This window comes from Elephantulus edwardii, unplaced genomic scaffold, assembly GCF_000299155.1.
Source record: "Elephantulus edwardii isolate Elephantulus edwardi_28Jun2011 unplaced genomic scaffold, EleEdw1.0 scaffold00230, whole genome shotgun sequence".
Taxonomy (NCBI): Eukaryota; Metazoa; Chordata; class Mammalia; order Macroscelidea; family Macroscelididae; genus Elephantulus; species Elephantulus edwardii.
Window position 1 is genome coordinate 3830081 of NW_006399980.1, and position 18341 is coordinate 3848421.

At 39.5% G+C, this 18341-nt stretch overlaps 1 protein-coding gene and 1 pseudogene across 2 annotated transcripts in view; both read right to left on the reverse strand.

Annotated features, from left to right (window-relative positions):
- Window positions 1-937: 937 nt before the first annotated feature.
- LOC102856404 lies at window positions 938-2755 on the reverse strand (annotated as a pseudogene).
- Window positions 2756-17890: 15135 nt separating this feature from the next.
- CDKL2 (cyclin-dependent kinase-like 2 (CDC2-related kinase)) overlaps window positions 17891-18341 on the reverse strand; it is a 75408-nt gene continuing 74957 nt past the window's right edge. The window contains exon 10 of one of the 2 annotated variants that reach the window (XM_006898458.1): window positions 17891-17978. In XM_006898458.1, coding sequence (XP_006898520.1) covers window positions 17913-17978 — 66 coding nt within the window. In that variant the 3' untranslated portion in view covers window positions 17891-17912. The remainder of the gene's footprint in view (window positions 17979-18341) is intronic. The other variant, XM_006898457.1, reaches the window with a different exon arrangement.

The window sequence follows — 18341 nt, forward strand, 5'->3', positions numbered from 1 at the left end:
AATCTAGATCTCTAATATTTTTAAACTCAAACCTCTTGGACATTTGCAGCTCTTTAAAGTTTCCACTTAAATATGAGTCATTCTTTGCAGCTAATTAAGCTGAAGAAGCCTGGGAATAGCATTTGAAACAATGGTTTATAAAGTTCCCTGCCTAATATTTTTTTGTATTACTATTATTTCAATGATGATCATTTGTACATTGAAAAATCCTTTATAGAAAGTTGATTTTGTCATGTAATAATGGAACTTGATTAAAGATTTAGAATAGCTTAGTATTTTTTTTAAAAAGTGTTTTAACGTTTTCCTGTTTCTATATTGGCAAAATGTTTCTACAGTCTCTATGTAGTCTTCTTTTATAATATTTTTTTAAAAAATCAACTAAGAGGTATACTGAAGGTTTACAATTTAAGTACAAAATAGATCACTTGTTTCCCCTAAGTAGCCTTTTATTCAAATTCGGAATTTCTGTAGACTAACCACCGGCTTACCACATTACTAGCTGACTAATGCCAAAACCGTAAACATGTCTGGAGCTGCTGCACCAGGGAAATTTCTTTGGCTACATTCCAAATATAATCTGTGAAGAAAACAAAATATGAACGAGTCAATTTCTAATTTCCACTCATTGAGAAGACATATGTGGCCGTTTATGTAGAAATTACACTTGAAAACCATATTTGGATTCATTCTAAAGATGTTCAGAGCTTTTCTTCCACCACCACCACCACCCCAGGTGTGCACTGGTTTATTGACCAAACTTCACATTCAGATAATGTGTGACAGACTGGCCCAGAAGCAGCTAACAAAAACTTCCTAGTAGAAAGATTTACTGGAACACTGTAGGTGGGGCCTACAGAGAGGCCAGCCATGGAGGAGTCCTCTATGAATCTTCTGGAGACAACAGTACATCCCCAGAAGGAACAAACGGTGCAAATTATCAGGAGACCCACGGTGGCCCATGATGGGGAGAGCTGAGTTCTGCAATGACTGTAGGATAAGGACTCTTAAGGAGGGCTGAGTGGAGCCTAGGCACTCCTGGCTTCAACTGGTCTACCAGTGAAGGTGTCTCCTCATCTTTCTTGTTTTCCAGGGAGAATGGTGGGATTCATACATCAAAGTGGGTGCCTGCCATCAGATCTCTTGAAGCGGAACATGCCCCACATGTGCCCACTGGATGCCTGCAGAGAGACGTGGCTGCTGTACCGAACGCAGGCTGCTCCTTCGATAACACTGGTTCCCTGCCCACTACCCTACAGTCTCGCCCTGTCTCCAAGGTGCCAGACAGCCTGAATCTCCTCCAGTGCGGTTCACGGAGCTGGACCACATCACTGTCGAGGTTCTCCAAGCGGATAGAGCAGCGCCACCGGGAGACGTGGGAATCCTGGGCTTCCCACACGCTCAGGTAGAAGGGGGTGAGGGTGCCCGAATGTTCTCTGTTGTTTCCCGGTGGACATCAGAAAGCTCTAGCCAGGGGTGATTCTTCTCCTGCCAGGCCCGTAATGTCTCCCGAGCCACAAAAGTGGGTGCTTTTGTCTGATCGTACAGAAGAAACCTTTCAAAGAGCCCGTGTTGCATGGGACCCTGATGGGTGAGATATAGGGCAGGGTGTCTCCGTGGCTAACACAGGCCAGGCCTGGGAGCACAGAGCGCCCAGCTGTCATCATGGTTCGCAGGAAGGTCACAGCTTCTGTCTGAGATCTCTGAGATAAGTGTGGACAGTGTCTGCATCTATCAGCACCAGACAGGAAGTGTGGGTTAGCCTTTAACCTCCTTGGAGCCCTGACCAGCAGGGTTCTGGAGCTGCAGAAGCCACTTCCGGGTCATACAGTCTGGACACCTTGGTGGCCGAAAACACGATGAAGGAAAAGCTGTCCTGTTCCGAATTATCCGTTCTGTGTTGGCACCTTAGACATACTAACTGTCTCCAAAACTCTGCCTTCTGGTCGGTTTCGAGACGAGAGGCGCCTCCGTGTCATCGTGGTTGCCGCTGGCGAGAGGACCCCAGTTCCAGGGCTGCACACAGGGGCCTGGGCCCTCGGGTCCTCGGTCAGCGATGGGGACCAGCAGCTCCTGCCTGCGGCCAGGGTCCACAGGGCCACACAGCCTGCCACGTCCCGCCCGAGCGCCTGTGTTGATGACACAGGTCGGGATCCGCGGCCGGGCAGCGTTCCGCACCCGCCCCACGCTCATTCAGAGCTTCTCTGTCTTTGCCCATCAGTCCACACATCATCTTTATGGGGCAAGTTTACTTCTGTCATTCTTGAAATTCTTACACACACACACACACACACCCGCCTTACTGAAGATCCTCAGCACAATCCATGCCTCTCCTTATCACTCCCCATTTCCCACCAGCCTCCTCCAGCCTACCTCTGCCTCTGTCTTGCTGACCTAGGAGTCACTAGGCTCCTGCTAACTTTAGAGGAGCATCAGCATAAACGCAAGACTGTGAAGAGGCCGTATGCATTGGACTTCTACCAATATGCTTCATATTTTTCTCCCCAAAGGTGGGCTCAAAAATAAACACGAAAAAACCCAAAACTCAAATGAATTGTCATGTAGTCAAAAATTATTCATAGCTGACCGTTCTGAAGCTGTATACAACCCTGGAGGAGATTGCCCATTTCACTCCAGCAAGTCATTGGTGGATTCAAACAGAGAAGAGTGGCCTTTGGTTAGCAGCACAACTCCCTTTAAGTAAGCTAGGCTACCACAGCTTCCCACACCAGCGCAACTTCCTGGACTCACCCGTCATGGTAAAAGAGCTCTGGTGGTGTGGTTCATAGGGATTTTGGTTGCTTAGCTGCGCCTACTTATAGATTTGAAACTATCAGTAACTCTACTGGAGAAATAAGGGACTACGTTGTGAATACATTTTATAAGAAACACAAATGGTGACTATACACATGGACCTCACAGGAATCAGACTGCATCTGTGGAAAGAATCTATGGAGAAGATCATTATGAACTATAAAAAGTAGGTCAGGGGCTGATTGTGAAACAGATCACCAACTACTCATATGCAAGTTTAAATCAAAGCTAAAGAAAATGAAATCAAATCCAAAATTAAATCAAAGAACCAAAATTTGACTATGAGTTTTTCTCACATGAATTTAAAAACTATTTCAAGAACAGGATCAAGGCCTTGGACACTAATGTACAAAGCCCAGATGAGCTGTGGGAAGATACCAATAATATCATCCCTGATGAATGCAAAAGGTCGTTACAAAGACAGAGGGGGAAGAAAACACCAAGATGGATGTAAGAAGAAACTCTGACACTCGTGTGTCAAAAGGACAAAATCAGGAAGTCAAGGAGCTGAACAGAAGATTTCAAAGGGCAACTCAGAAAGACAAAGCAAAGCATTATAACGAAATGTGCAAAGAGCTGGAGACAGAAAATCAGAAGGGATGAACTCACTCATCTGTGCTAAAGGAACTGAAGAACAAATTCAAGCCTCTAGTGGCAATACTTAAAAATACTAGGAACAGAGTACTGAATGATCCAAGATGCATCAAAAGAAGATCAAAAGAGTACACAGAGTCACTGTACCAAAAATAATTGGATGATACAGAAGAATTTCATAAAACATAAAACAACATATGACCAAGAGGCAATGGTGATGGTGAAGGAAGTTCAAGCTGCTCTAAAGGAATTGGCACAAAACAAGACCCCAGGAATTGATGGAACACCAAGTGATATATTCCAGCAAACAGATGCTTCCCTGGACGTGCACACAAAGTTGTGTCAGGAAATCTGGAGGACAGCTACCTGACCAACTGACTAGAAAAGATACACATTTATTCCCGTTTCTATAAGAGGCGATCCAACAGAGTGGAAATTATTGAACAATATCACTGATATCACACACAAGCAAAATCTTGCTGAAGATTATCCAAAAACAACTAAAACAGGATATTGACCAAGAACTACCAGAAATACAACTTGGGCTTAGAAGAGCCCATGGCACTAGGGCCATCATAGCCAGCAATAGATAGATATTGGCGGAAATCAGAGAGTTCCAGAGGGATGTCTATCTGTATTTTATTGATTATGCAAATAGGAATCTCAGAACACTTGATTGTGCTCATGTGAAACCTATACTTGGACTAGGAGGCAGTCATCAGAACAGAGCAAGGAAACATTGCATGGTTCAGAATCAGGAAGAGAGTGCATCAGGGATGCTTCGTGTCTCCATATGTTCTCAATGTCTATGTGGAATAGATCATTCGAGAGGCTGGACATCGACAGCCTGCATTATGCAGATGACACAACTTACTTTGCCGAAACTGAAGAAGACCTGAAGTGTTTGCTGCAGAAGGTCAAGGAATGCAGTCTTAAATATGTATTGAAGATTGGTATCAAGAAAACAAAGATTCTCACCACTGGGCCAACTGGCAGCATCGTGATAGATAGAGAAGATATTGAGATTGTTAACCATTCTACTTGCTTGGTTCCACAGTCAACACTCTTGACACTAGCAGCCAAAAAAGTTAAAAGACGAATTGCATTGGGAAAATCTGCTGTCAGTGACCTCTTCAGAACACTGAAGAGCAAGGAGGTCAGCCTGGAGACCAAGGAGTGCCTGATACAAGAAATGATCTTTGCAATTACTTGCTATGCATCAGAGAGCTGGACAATGACTAAGGATTACAGAAGAAAAATTGTTATCTTTCAGTTTTGGTGCTGGAGAAAAGTACTGAATATATGATGTACTTCCAAGAGAACATACAGGTCTGTCCTGGACAGGGTAAAACCAAGTTTCATCTTGAAGTCAAGGATTTTGAAACTCCATGTCACATACTTTTGGCATGTTCCCTGGAATAACCAGTCCTTAGTGAAGGACATCATGCTTGGAAGGGTGGAGGAACAACACAGGAGAGGAAGACCTTGGATGAGATGGAGTGACACAGTGACTGGATTAATGGGGGCAGGAGTGTCAGAGACTGAGATTGGCTCAGAACACGTTAGAGTTCTGAGCTATTGTGCATAGAGTCTCTATGAGTCACAAGTGACTCAATGGCACATAACAACAATAACAACAGGAGTGTATATTTATTTGGCTGGAACCAGCCCATCCACACTTGCCAGAATGTGCCCAGAATGCCATGATCACTGGGAAGTAGAGAAATAATGATAGGGCAGATATGGCCAGAGGCCTGTTCTGTCCTATCAGGGCTTAGTTGAGCAGAAGGGGCAGGGAGTGCTGGCAGGGTGAGGCCAGAGAACAGAAAGGGGTGCTGGGGGGGCAGGGCAGCAGGACCAAGATACATGTGTTGGAGTGGGGGTCCAATACAGAATCTGTTAGTTATGTATTGAGGAAGGGTCTCTCATCTACTCTTTTTTTTCTCATCTACTCTTTTATGTAAAATACTTGTGTGCCAAATATTGTTCTAAAGCTGAGCATACAAATTAAGACAGATTAGAAAGAAGGATTGGCCACTCACTTTTGAATTAAAAGACCTTTCAAAACCCTATGAACAATAAAGCACACTTAAATTATACTAGAAGATATGGCACCAGAGACTGTGCCCTCGTTTTGGGAAACACTAACGAGAAGGAACAGTTACAAAAAGACACTAGTGATTGACACATGAAATGTGAGAAGTACAAATATAGAGAAATTGCACATTGTTAAAAAAGAAATGGAAGGCATAAATATTGACTTATTAAGCATTAGCAAGCTAAAATGGATTGGCCTGGGACATTCTGAATCAGAAAATCATACCATCTACTACGCAGGAAATGAAAAGGTGGAGGAATTAGAGTTGTATTCATATTCAGTAAGACTATTTCTAGATTCATTCTGAAATACAATGTTGTGAATAACAAGATAATCATACAGGAAAGACCCATTAATAGGTCAAATTTATGCACCACCAACAACAGCCAAAGAGGAGGAAATAGACAATCTCTACCAACATTTGCAGTCCGAAATCAATCAAAAAGATTCATTAATAATACTTAGTACCTGGAATGCAAAACTTGGGAATAAGGAAGAAGGATCAATAGTTCAAAAATATAGACTTGGTGATAGAAATGAGGCTAGAGATACGGTAATAGAATTTTGTACAATGATTTTTTTTTCATTACAAATGCATTTTATATTAAAAAATAAAAACACAAACAGCAACTATACACATGGACCTCACCTGATGGACACAGGAATCAGATCAATTACATCTGTAAAAAGAATCACTAGAGAAGTTCAATATAGGCCACCTAGGCCAGGTGCTGACTGTGGAACAGACCATCAACTTACTCATATGCAAGTTCAAACTGAAGCTAACGAAGATGAAAACAAATCCACAAGAACCAATACTTGGCCTTTGGTCTATCCCACCTGAATTTAAAAATACTTAGAGAACAGGTTTGAGGCCTTCAACACTAATGAATGAAGAGCAGATGTGCTGTGGACGGATTTCAAGAATATCATCCATGAAGAATGCAAAAGGTCATTACAAAGGCAGAGGAGGAAGAAATGACCAAGATGGATGTCAGAAGGGACTCTGAATATTGCACTAGAGCACAGAGAAGCCAAAGCAAAAGGAAGAAATCTCAAAAGTCAGGAGCTGAACAGAAGGTTTCAAAGGGCAGGTCAGAAAGGCAAAACAAAGTATTATAATGAAATATGCAAAGAGCTGGAAGCAGAAAATCAAAAGGCACAAAGGACAACAATGCCCATGTCAGATGGATCTTGGCTGAAAGCAAAGAGTAGCATGAGAATATCTATTTGACTATGTGAAGGCATATCATTGTGTTGGTCACACCAAATTGTGGCTAACTTTGAGAAGAATGGAAATCCCAGAATATCTGACTGTGGTCATGGGAACCTATCCTTAGACCAGAAAGCAGTCGTCAGAATAGAGCAAGGTTCAACTGCATGGTTCAAAATCTAGAAAGGGGAATATCGAGGATGTGGTCTTTCCCCATGTCTTTTCAATCTATATGTGGAACAGATCATTTTGGAAGCTGGACTTTATGATAAGGAATGTGGCAACAGGATTGGAGAAAGATTCATCAACAACCTGCGTTATGCAGATGACACAACCTTGCTTACCAAAACTGAGGAGGATCTGAAGTATTGGCTACAGAAGATCAAGGACTGAAATCTTCAATATGGATTGCAGCTCAACGTCAAGAATAAGAAGAAGCTCTATTTGTGTTTTATTAGCTATGCAAAAGCATGTGACTATGTGGCTAATACCAAACTATTGCTAACATTGAGAAGAATGGGGATCCTAAAACACTTAATTATGCTTATACGAAACCTATACTGAGGAAGACCTTAGGAGCTCACTGCAGAAGTTCAAGAACTACAGTCTTCAATATGGACTGAAGCTCAACATCAAGAAGACAGAGATTATCACCACTCGGCCAACTGGTAGCACTATGATGGATGGAGAAGAGATTGAGATTGTTAACAGTTACAGCTTGTTCAGCACCACAATCAACACTCTTGACACCAGCAGTCAGGAAATCAAAAGACAAATTGCATTAGATAAATCTGCTGTCAGGGACCTTTACAGAGTACTGAGAAGCAATGATGCCAGTCTAGAGACTAAGGTGTACCTGATCCAGTTCACAGTCTTCACAGTTACTTCCTATGCATCAGAAAGCTGGATAATGACTAAGGATGAGAGAAAAAGAATTGATGCCTGTGAGTTGTGGTGCTGGAGAAGAATCTTAAACATACCACGTACTGCCAAGAAAACAAACAGTTCTGTCTTAGGGTGAAACCAAGTTTCACCTTGGAGGCTAGGATTTTGAAACTCCATCTCACATACTTTGGGCATGTGGCCAAGAGGGGCCAATCCTTGGAGAAGGACATCATGTGCAGAAGGCTGGAAGGACAGCGAAGGAGAGGAAGACCCTGGATGAGATGGATTGATACAGTAACTGGGGCAAAGGGGGTAGGTGTGTTGGAGTCAGTGAGACTCCAGGGTTCAGAGCTATTATGCATAGGTTTATGATGAGTCACAGGTGACTTGACGACACATAAAAACAAGAACAACATACCTAGACTAAGAACCTATACCTAGACTAAGAGGCTTGCCAAATAGAGCAAGAGAACACTGAATGGTTTAAAATCAAGAAAAATATGGTTCTGGGCTGTATCCATTTCTCCATACATATTCAATCTGTGTGCTGAACAAATCATTTAAGAACTGTACTCTATGACGAGGAATACGGCACCAGGATCAGAAGAAGCCTCATCAACTTAATTAAGCAGATGACACAACCTTGCTTACTTAAAGTGAGGAGGACCTAATTTCTTGGAATTGGTTGACCCTTGGAAACAGTGCTTATTACTGTTTTCCGTTGCTATCTCCCTAAGGTTTAGATAAATAAATCACTAAAAAATAAAAAGTGCTTATTTACTAAATACATGGGCAAAAATGAACAGATACTATCCCACAAATAAAATGTTGGTTTTAGCATTTTTTTTCCCTTTGGGGAATGGCAACAGTTGATGATGGGTGACGCTTTACTGCCACCTCCTGGACCACAGCATAGTGGCACTGGGCAGTCCTGACCACAGTCAAGAGTCTTCCTAACAAAATAGATGTAATAGCAAACTGCAGCAATCCCAGTCAGTGTGAAGACCTTTCATAATTCTCCCCTAAACAATTCCTGTCTATCAAAGCAGAGCTACTCCTTCATTCTTCTAACCTAGGAGATAGTAGTTTATATCACTTGGTTTTTTATCTTCTTTCAAGACTTTAAGCAGAAGAAAGGAGACTTGAATATTCTCACAAGACAAGTATAATTTGTCTATTCTTTTGACTGAGTTGCATTTCTTTGAGCAAAAGAACTTTTCATTCGCAATATATTTGAGCCAAATAATATTGCCTTCCACTATTTTCAGGGATCAAAAAAAATCGCTGCTGAGAGAAATTTCTAATATTCAACATCTTTTTAAAAACCCAATACACACACACACACACACACCTATAGCTCATTGCCATCAAGTAGGAACTGACTCATGGCTGACCCTCCAGTGGGTTTTCAGAGGCTGTAAATTGCTCAGGAGGAGATGGCCCACCTTTCTCCCACAGAGAAGCTGGTGAATTCCAACTGCCTGCTGTTGAATTGGCAGCATACATCATGACCCTCTAGGCTACCAGAGCTCCCTGTAAAGTCGACTTTGTCATGTTTTTAAGACCTTTATTAACCTGTGCCACCATTTGCCCGTCAGTTGCATGTTGCTGTGATGCTAGAAACTAAGCTGCTGGTATTTCAAGTAGCAGCAAGAGCTCACAAGGTAAATAGATTTCAATGGGGCTTCCAGAGTAAGAGTAGGAAAAAAGGTCTGACATTCTTCTGAAAATGAGCCAGTGAGAACCTTAAAGATGACAACAGAGTGTTGTGTGATACAGTGCTGAAAGATGAACCTCCTAGGAAGACACATACACCAATGGACTCAAACATGTTACTGATCATGAAAACGGCACAGGACAAAGCAATGTTTCATTCTGTTACGCACAATGTCTCCATGAGTTAGAGCCGACTCAACAAGGCAACCAAAAAGAAATACTTTTATTCACAAGAGAATTCAAACAGCTGATAAACATATGAAAAGGGGGGAAAGGTATGAAATGCTTTACCATCTGGTAGTAATCAGGAGCATATAACTAAACTTACTTTCACCATCAGATAGATCAAAATGCAAACAACTGATAGTATATGTGGTGGAGTTGTGGGAAATGGGTCTTCTCATTGTGGAGTGTACAGTGGTATAACATACTTGAGGAACAATCTGTCAGAAGCAATCAAAATATAAAATGAAACATACCTCTTGCCGATTCTAAATACCCACCTTTAGCTGACCAGTGTTTCTCAGTATCATTCCATACCTGCCCTACCTGTAAGCCACATGATTTCATGGCTAGGTTGCCACTGGCCTAAACCAATTGGTGTAATTCCATTTTCTTTTCATTCAAGCAAAGGAATTCAATATATGGCTAAGCCAATCTGAGCCAAAGTTATAGTGATTAGTTAGGGAATGAGCAGTATACAAATCTGGTTCGACAAGAATAAAGCAGAGGCACGGGTTGCTCATCAGTAAATTCTCTTCTTCCATGCTGAAGACCTGAGTTTTCTCCTGGTCAATGTGCAGCCATCACCCATCTATCAGCAGAGGTTTAAGTGTTGTTATGACGCTGAGGAGCTTTCAGCAGAGGGCTAGGAAATGGGCTGGGGGCGGGGGGAATGTCTCCTGATACAGTTAAAAAATCAAGCCAAGGAAGAGCTGTAACCCAAATACACTCATGTTTATTGAAATATTATTTACAGTAGCAAAAGGTTGAAACAACTCAGGTGTCCACCAGAGTACAAAAGGCTAAAGAGTCTATTATGGTACATTCTCACATGGAGTATTAAGCACTACTATAGCAATGATCAAGAATTCATGAAATAGAGCACAACATGGAAGAATCTAGAAAAAATTACCCCAAGTGCCATAAGTCAGTCACAAAAGGACAATTATGCCATAAGACCACTGATAAAAAAATCTAAGGAAAGTTTACACACAGAATCAGTCTTAGAGGGTCAACTGAAAAGAGAATAGAAGGGGAGGGGAACAAAAATATAATAAAAAGGTAAGTTGGGCTAAAAGAAAGATTATATATTAATACAATAAGTATGTGCTTAAACATTAATTACATTGTTGTGTTATTATGTGCCATTGAGTCTGAAGCTACTTGTAGCTGATCCTCTGGCTGGTTTTTAGAGGTTATAAAACACATTTTTCTTTAATGTTTTAAAACAAATGTCTACGAATGATTGAATAGTAGACCAATATGATTTTTAAACTTTAGCTCCAATTCAATGGAAAAAAACTCAGCTAATGAAAACTATATGGATCCTGATGGTTGAAACTATCACTTATCCTGGGATGGTCCAGGACTGGGCAGTGTTGTGTTCTGTTCCATTATGACCTGGGTCACTCTGAGTCTGGGGCTGACCTGAGAGCAAATAACAAAAGTGAAGAAAAGTTTTGTCTGATGATTGGGTGAACTCACTTTATCTCTTTCAGTGAATAAGGAAGAACGAAGCCTCCAGGAGGCTAAGATCCTAAAGTTTATATTATCTGAACAAACAACAAAACTGATTCCAGATTTAAGCAATCATGACCATATGTTTATTTCGACAAGCACTCGTAGCTCTATCATGTATTAAGTGGCACCAAGGAAATTCCTTACACTTTTTAATCCTCCTGGCCTGGTTAAATAAGCATATCATCCCCACCACATAGGATGATTATGATGATGATGATTACTCACACAAAAAAAATCACTCTACTAGACTGTGGAACAAAAACAGATAAAGCATGACTTTCAATCTTTAAAGATGCTTGAAATTTAATCTGGCTGTCACATTAGGTATTGTTCTTTCCTCTGTGCGTTAAGAATCCAATGTTGCCTCTACTTTCTAAGGGTATTTAACAGTTTTCAAAAAATTATTTTTCTCCTTAAAAAAAAAGTGTGAGAGAAAGACAGGTAAACAAAAGAAAGAATGATCCAAGGTGGAAGATTAAAAATAAGAGTGAGGAGTAAGCAACCTTTTGTCACGGAGCAAAAGGATAGTTTAAAATAGCAGTTGAAAAATCCTCTTGTCACGGAGCAAAGGGATAGTTTAAAAATTCCGTTATAGTAGTGAGGTTAACGAAGAACTCTTTCCAGATTTGGAGGCAGTGGGATTATCTGAAAGGAGAAAAATAACATAAAAGCCTATTCTCTTGATTGATAGGAATCCTCCCCTGGTCTAAAGACAATAAAGCAGGCTGAACTGAGATGCTGTTTTCATTTCTTTGATCCATCGTTCCATTAGTTCATGGTAACAGATTTTATGTTTTCCAAAATTATACTGGAACCTTCTTCATTTCTGCAAGAGATGATCCTGTTTGCCAATGTCAAACAGGAATTTTAAAAAGCCATGCATTTCAGGGGAAACGTTCACTGAAAATAAAGAAAAATGACATTTCATGGATGATCTTTTATCATTTTTATTTTTTTTACGTTTCTTAGCATACAGTACAATCAACATCAGCTATCCAAACACATCTGCAATCACAAAGCTCTAAAATCACAGGTTACTTGCAAATGTAAGTAAGATTTGTGGCAAGGTGCTTCTCGGAAGGGCATGTTCAGAGACACATGCTGTACGTTAATTATATTTTCAAGTTACTCCATGTCTGAAGCTATCGAAAGAGAAAAAATAAAACTCTTTAGAAAGTACTGTGAGAAAGTGACTTATCCACAGAGCTGTTAAAGACTTTCCCACTAATGTTATAAAATTTAACATAAAACAGCAGAGGAAAAACACATTTGGTCCAATTCACTAGACTAGCCCTAAAGCCTCAGTGCACTGCCCCTGGTGTTTCTCTAACTCCCTGCCAGGGCTTATTAGGTAGAGGGGAGCCTTGGAAACAACTCAGTAACATTTTCTAGTAATCTCACTCACTGTTTAGTACAGATTTTGCCACAAAGCTAAATTAATGCAACTGGTAAAGTGTTAGTACTATAGCACATTAGAGAACACTGTTGTCAGTGTTTCTGTTTCAATGAGAGTCAAGATACTCTACACAAACAAGGGATTCTCAGTCTGAAGAACTGGCTCAGACCTGGATCATCACAGTTTTTACCAGACAGTCTTTGTAAGACCCTATTTTATGATCCTGCTGCTGTGTCATGTCGTCAAAGCAAATGAACTTGCCATCAACCACCTACTGCTGTGTGTTGATTCTGACTCACGGTGAACCCACATGTCAGAGAAGAAAGGTGTGTCATTGAGTTTCCAGTGGTTGATTTTGTGGAAGTAGATTGTCAAGTCTTTTTTATGAGGTATCTCTGAGTGGACTCGAACCCCCAATCTTTTATTCAGCAGTCAAGCACATTAACGATTTGCACCGCCTAGGTGTTCAACTGCAGGTGCAACTCCACTCAGAGGTGCCTCAAAAGCAAGGACTTGGTCAGATGCTTCTGAAAAACCATTTAAAAACCTCTATGAAGCATTACTTGATCTTGACACATATGGGGTCACAAGTCAGAGTTCACCTCAATGGGAACTGTTTTAACTTGTCACAGCTATATACAAAGTTTCCAAAGGAAAGAATTCACAAGTTATTTAAAATTTATCTGATGAGTACCACACAATAAATTTATTAATTTATTTATCTATCTATCTATTTATTTATTTAAACTCTCTTAACTCAATAAATCCAAATTATGAAACTGAGATCTATTTATCAGTTTTAAAATGTACACATACACACACACTGCAAGCCCATTTCCATTACTAGTATAAACACAAATATTTCTATTAGTTTATGACTAAATAACATCCATACAAAGAGATTAAGTAACGTTTAATTGGGGTGGGAAATGGACTATTTTGGTTAAGTATCTAAAGCCCCACTTTGCAATCTTCTTTTCCTAGGAGTACTGCCAAGATTCTTATCAGACACGCTCTAAATTTCAAACTGAACTTATGGTAAACAGTTTTCCCTTTTTTTATTTTAAAGCTTACAATGTCTTCTAGTGGGGAAAAATATACCTAAAAGCAAGAGGAAGAAGTTTAAAGGGCACTGGTTCTAGAAAAGAAACTGATTGATAATTTATAGAGATCAAATTGAGCTCTATTCGTTTAAGCTGGAGGGACATTTGGTTTTAAGTAGTTTTTGCTTTCCATGCAGAAATTACAGAAAATATTTTCCAAAGTTAAATACAATAACAATAGTATTTTAAAGTTATTAGCACACTAATTTTTTCCAGTATGTTAATCATATCATACACATGGTGAAGATGGCACAGAAGAGGGGTAAGTTCAGATCTGTTGTTGTTCACAGGTTACTATAAGTCATAGTCAACTCAATGGCACCTAAAACAACAACAGACATAACAATGAAGTTAAAAAAAACTAGGTCAGAGCTTAAAAATAGAGCCTTAAAAATCAAGATAAATTAAAAAAATCAAGATAAATGTCTAACCTCCTATAGAATTGTATAAGAAGTGCTACTAACATAACAGCTACACACGTTTGACTGGTAGCTGAAGGCTGGTGATTTGAACCCGTTCAGTGACACTGGAGGAGAAAAGATCTGGCAACCTACACTCATAAAGATTTCTGTCTAGGAAACACTTCGGGGAAGTTCTTTTCTGTCCTATAGGGTCACTTTGATGGCACACACCAACAATAACATAGCCATGCACATTGTAACCAATCCTATTTTGTCTCTTCCTGATTGTCCTAGTCCTTTGAGGTCCAAGGGTCCAAAAATCAGATTTTGCTTATTAAGCAAGCACTCTGGAGTAATAGAGAAAACTCACTGCCATCCATCAGAACCAATTCAGCACGGCAGGGGAGGAGATTTCCCATCATTCGTTGGGAGCTACTGTTGGATCCAAACTATCAGAAAGACCTGACCATTTCAAGTTAGCAAGCAACTCCCTACAGGCTGCACCACAGAGAAAAGTGTTAGTTAAAGGCTTGAGCTAAAGTTCTAGTCATAGCTTCTTGTTCAGAAAAAAAAACAAGACATTGTTAATTGGTTAAGGCAGAAACTCCACACAAATGTTTGTTCTCTTAATGGCCATTCCCTACAAAAGAATAAATCTGGAGCATAGTAAAATCACAGAAACCAATAACCTGAAGTCAAATTAATGTTAACTCTCCCACCAATTAAATTATATACCAGTACATTTAAAAAAAACAAAAACAAAAACGTGTGGACTTTAGCTCAGTGACTTTGCACCTTTATGAAAAGGTTCTTGTGAAGGTCCCTGGGGTTGAGTAATGATGAGGCAGAAACTTCTCAGGTTCTAGTATCAGTGGACAGGAGTCATGTCCACAGCAAAGCACTTTCTATCTCAAGGGTAGTTCAACAGCAGCTGACCCAAAGAAGAAGAAGAATCAATCCCGATCAATAGGAAGCTCACTTTCCATTTCTACTTCCTAATACATACATGTAATTTTTATTATATAAATATCTATTGAGAAAGAAGGCTTGGCAGCATAGTAGGTTACATATTTGGCTGCTAACCGAAAGTCTGGGCAGCCACTCTGAGGAAAAAAGATGAGGCAGTTAGTCCCACTGAGATTTATAGGCTTGGAAACCTGACAGAAGATCACTTTGAGTCAGGATCCATGGCAGTGGGTTTGGTTTGGGTTTTTTTCGATGGAAAATACAGTATTCAACTCCCAGTTATACCTACATTTTTTTTAAAAAAAATGTTCCTTCACAAAGGAATATTAGCAACAAACCTTACAATTCAGACACTACTCATGCCAGAGTTGTACTAAGTCATTATAAATAAAAGTTTTCTTTACTTAAATTTACATTAGCATTATTCTTAGTAGATCAACAGAGGCCAGCCTCCTATGACATACTGATCAAATATCAACAACAAACACAGAAATTGAAGATAGGTATCTATCCATGGAGACTAGTTACATATTCTCTTAATATCTAAAACCAAACAAGATTCTAAAGTTGTGTTTTTATCCTTAAGTTAGAATACCGGAAAAAGTTTCTCTTATTGATTCTAATTTTTATTACCTACTTCCAACAACCATTCCTTAATAAACGTTTACACTTACATAAATAACACAAAAAGGTTAATGCATTAATAAATGGCCTTTTATATGTTTCTCTCATTTTACTCACTTTTAATCTTGGGTAACTGTAAATACACAATCTGAAAACAGTAAATATTCACGTAACAAGAACCATATCACTATTCTTTCATCGGACATATTTTGAAATATCATCAGTAGACTGAAAAAGTGATGGGATAACCATTGGGAAGGTATTTATTCAATCTTCTTTTAAAATCTTTGGAAGTCTTTGTCTTTCCTTATTCTGTGAAGTCCTCCTCAGAAAATAAAGGAAGTTCTGGAGGAAATAGTCAAAAGCACGAATCTCCTTCTACAAGAGCAGTTCCCCTGTTGCAAGGTGATGTCATCTCAAGTGCTAGAGCAGCATCTAAAAGCACAAACACTGATCACCAAGTATTTTACACAAAACTTCTCTAGAAAGCCAATTCTGAATCACTTGTTTTATCACACTGTATAGACTGGCAATATTGTAGATGACCATGTAGTCTAAGAAAACCACAGGTTATATTTACCAAAAGCTAAGGTTTATTTTTTAATTGCTTCTTACTCAATAATTCATATTCACTTTGTTTTATAACATTAATTACAACATCAGATGGAATTCTTGCCCTCCTTTCCCGTCACTTTACCGCTCCATTAGCTAATCTCTACTCCCTCTTTCCCCTCCCATTCCTGTCAACCTTCCACAGCTGTTTCTATTTTAAAGATAACTTTTAGAACTATTACAGTCAAACTTATCAAATATAGCACATCATAGTTACTTTATTTAAATAAAAATATTCCATGTTTTGTGGAGCTTCCCATTTATACAGTTTGTAGGAGTTAACTCACAGATCACAATAAAGGAGTTGAAAGAATATTTTCTTTTTGGAAATTTTATAAGCTTAAGGCCATGTGAATGCATTGCAAAGATCTTTTGGGGGGCCTTGGAAAGAGCTTGTGCAAGTTAGGGGTTAGTCTAACCTGAAAGTTAAGCTTGGTTCACTTCATAGTAAATGCACCTTCACCTTCGGTATCACAGACACACAAGATGCTTTGTGAAGGTTAATGGTTTGATTCCTACAGTGCAATTATGAGAATGTGGGATTTTACTGTAATCATATTTCACATAGAGCTAATGAAAAATTAATGGCAAAAATAAGGTCACATGTCAAGTACCACTCTAAAAGGTCTGCTTTTTTATATTTTAGTAGTAGAAAGTTGTATCTAAAAGGAAAGTAATTAGGACAGCAAATAATAAATGTTGGGGATGATGTGGCAAGATAGGAACTCTTATACATTGCTGGAGGGATTGTACAATAGTACAACCACTCTGGAAAACAGTTTGGCGCTTCCTCAAAAAGCTGAACATAGAAATTCCATATGACCCAGCTATTCCATTGTTTGGAATATACTCTGAGAGGATGAAAACCAAGACACAGAGACTTGTGCACTACTGTTCATAACAGCGTTACTCACCATCACAAGAACATGGGAACAGCACAAATGTCCAACCACAATCGAATGGGTTGAGAAATTATGGTACATTCATACAATGGAATACTACACAGCACGCAGGAGCAATGATTTTGTAAATCACCTAACTTGGGAGGGACTGGAGAGTATTATGCTAAATGAACTAACTCAGTACCATAAGGCTAAATATTGTATATGACCACTATTGTAGAGCATATATGAAGATCCAAGCATGGGAGGAGAAAACAGTGGGTGACAATGGGCACAGATGGGGGCGTTAATCACACAATTTGTGGTCACACAATTTGATGGGTGGAGGGAGGGATGGGTAAAGGGAACGGGAATGATCTATTGTGAAAAATAATGTATATGAACTTTGTAAATAAACCAGTATAAAATAAAAATTTATTTTTTAAAAAAGGAAAGTAATTATTTGGTGTAGTATTGATATCTCCTTACTGAGGAAAAAGACTGCCAAGCAATCTTTATTATCTCTTGATTTATAAGCTCATAGGGCAAATAACTGAAAAGGAAAATTAACACATAATCTTTCTGGAGTATTTGTTAGTCTAAATTCACATTGTTGCATTCCAAAAAATGCAGATTAGTTTTAGAGAAAAAGATGTAAACCCAGTGAAAAGGAATTTCATCCCAGAGATGAAAGCTACTTTTGGCTTTTAAGTGGCATGACTCTGTCTATCAGAAGCTCTCACAGAATTCATCACCAGAGAGGGTGTTAGCTAAAGAACCTAGTCTTCAATAAGATACATTCCTTAATATACATCACAGAACTTGGAGTATGAAAAATGAGGCCTACCCAGTGCAGAATATAACAATCCTCAGTGCTGGTGTTCCATGCGACGGAAGTCAGCCTCCGAAGCCTGTGACAAAGGAGACCCTGATACCTATAAATAAATAACCGCGCATCAGACACAAGTTTTTACTCCTCAAATACCTCAATTCTTCCCCCCCACCCCCAGCATTCATTGTTGCACATTTGTCCCCTCCTAAGGCTCTGCCCCCAGAACACTATCCTCTTGGAAAAGTAAAAGAAAAATTCTTTCATTGTTTTATAAACCCTCCCCCCAGGTCCACTCCACCATGTAGCCATTGCTCTAGACTCCTGTCATGACAAAAATACCTAATCATAACTCTTTTAAACAGTTTTCTCCCTCCTCTGTTTCAGTGCAGTCAGTATACATTATTGAACCCATCTTACTCAGTCTCTCCCCAACCCCAAGGTCTGTCCCATTCTACAACAGTGGCAC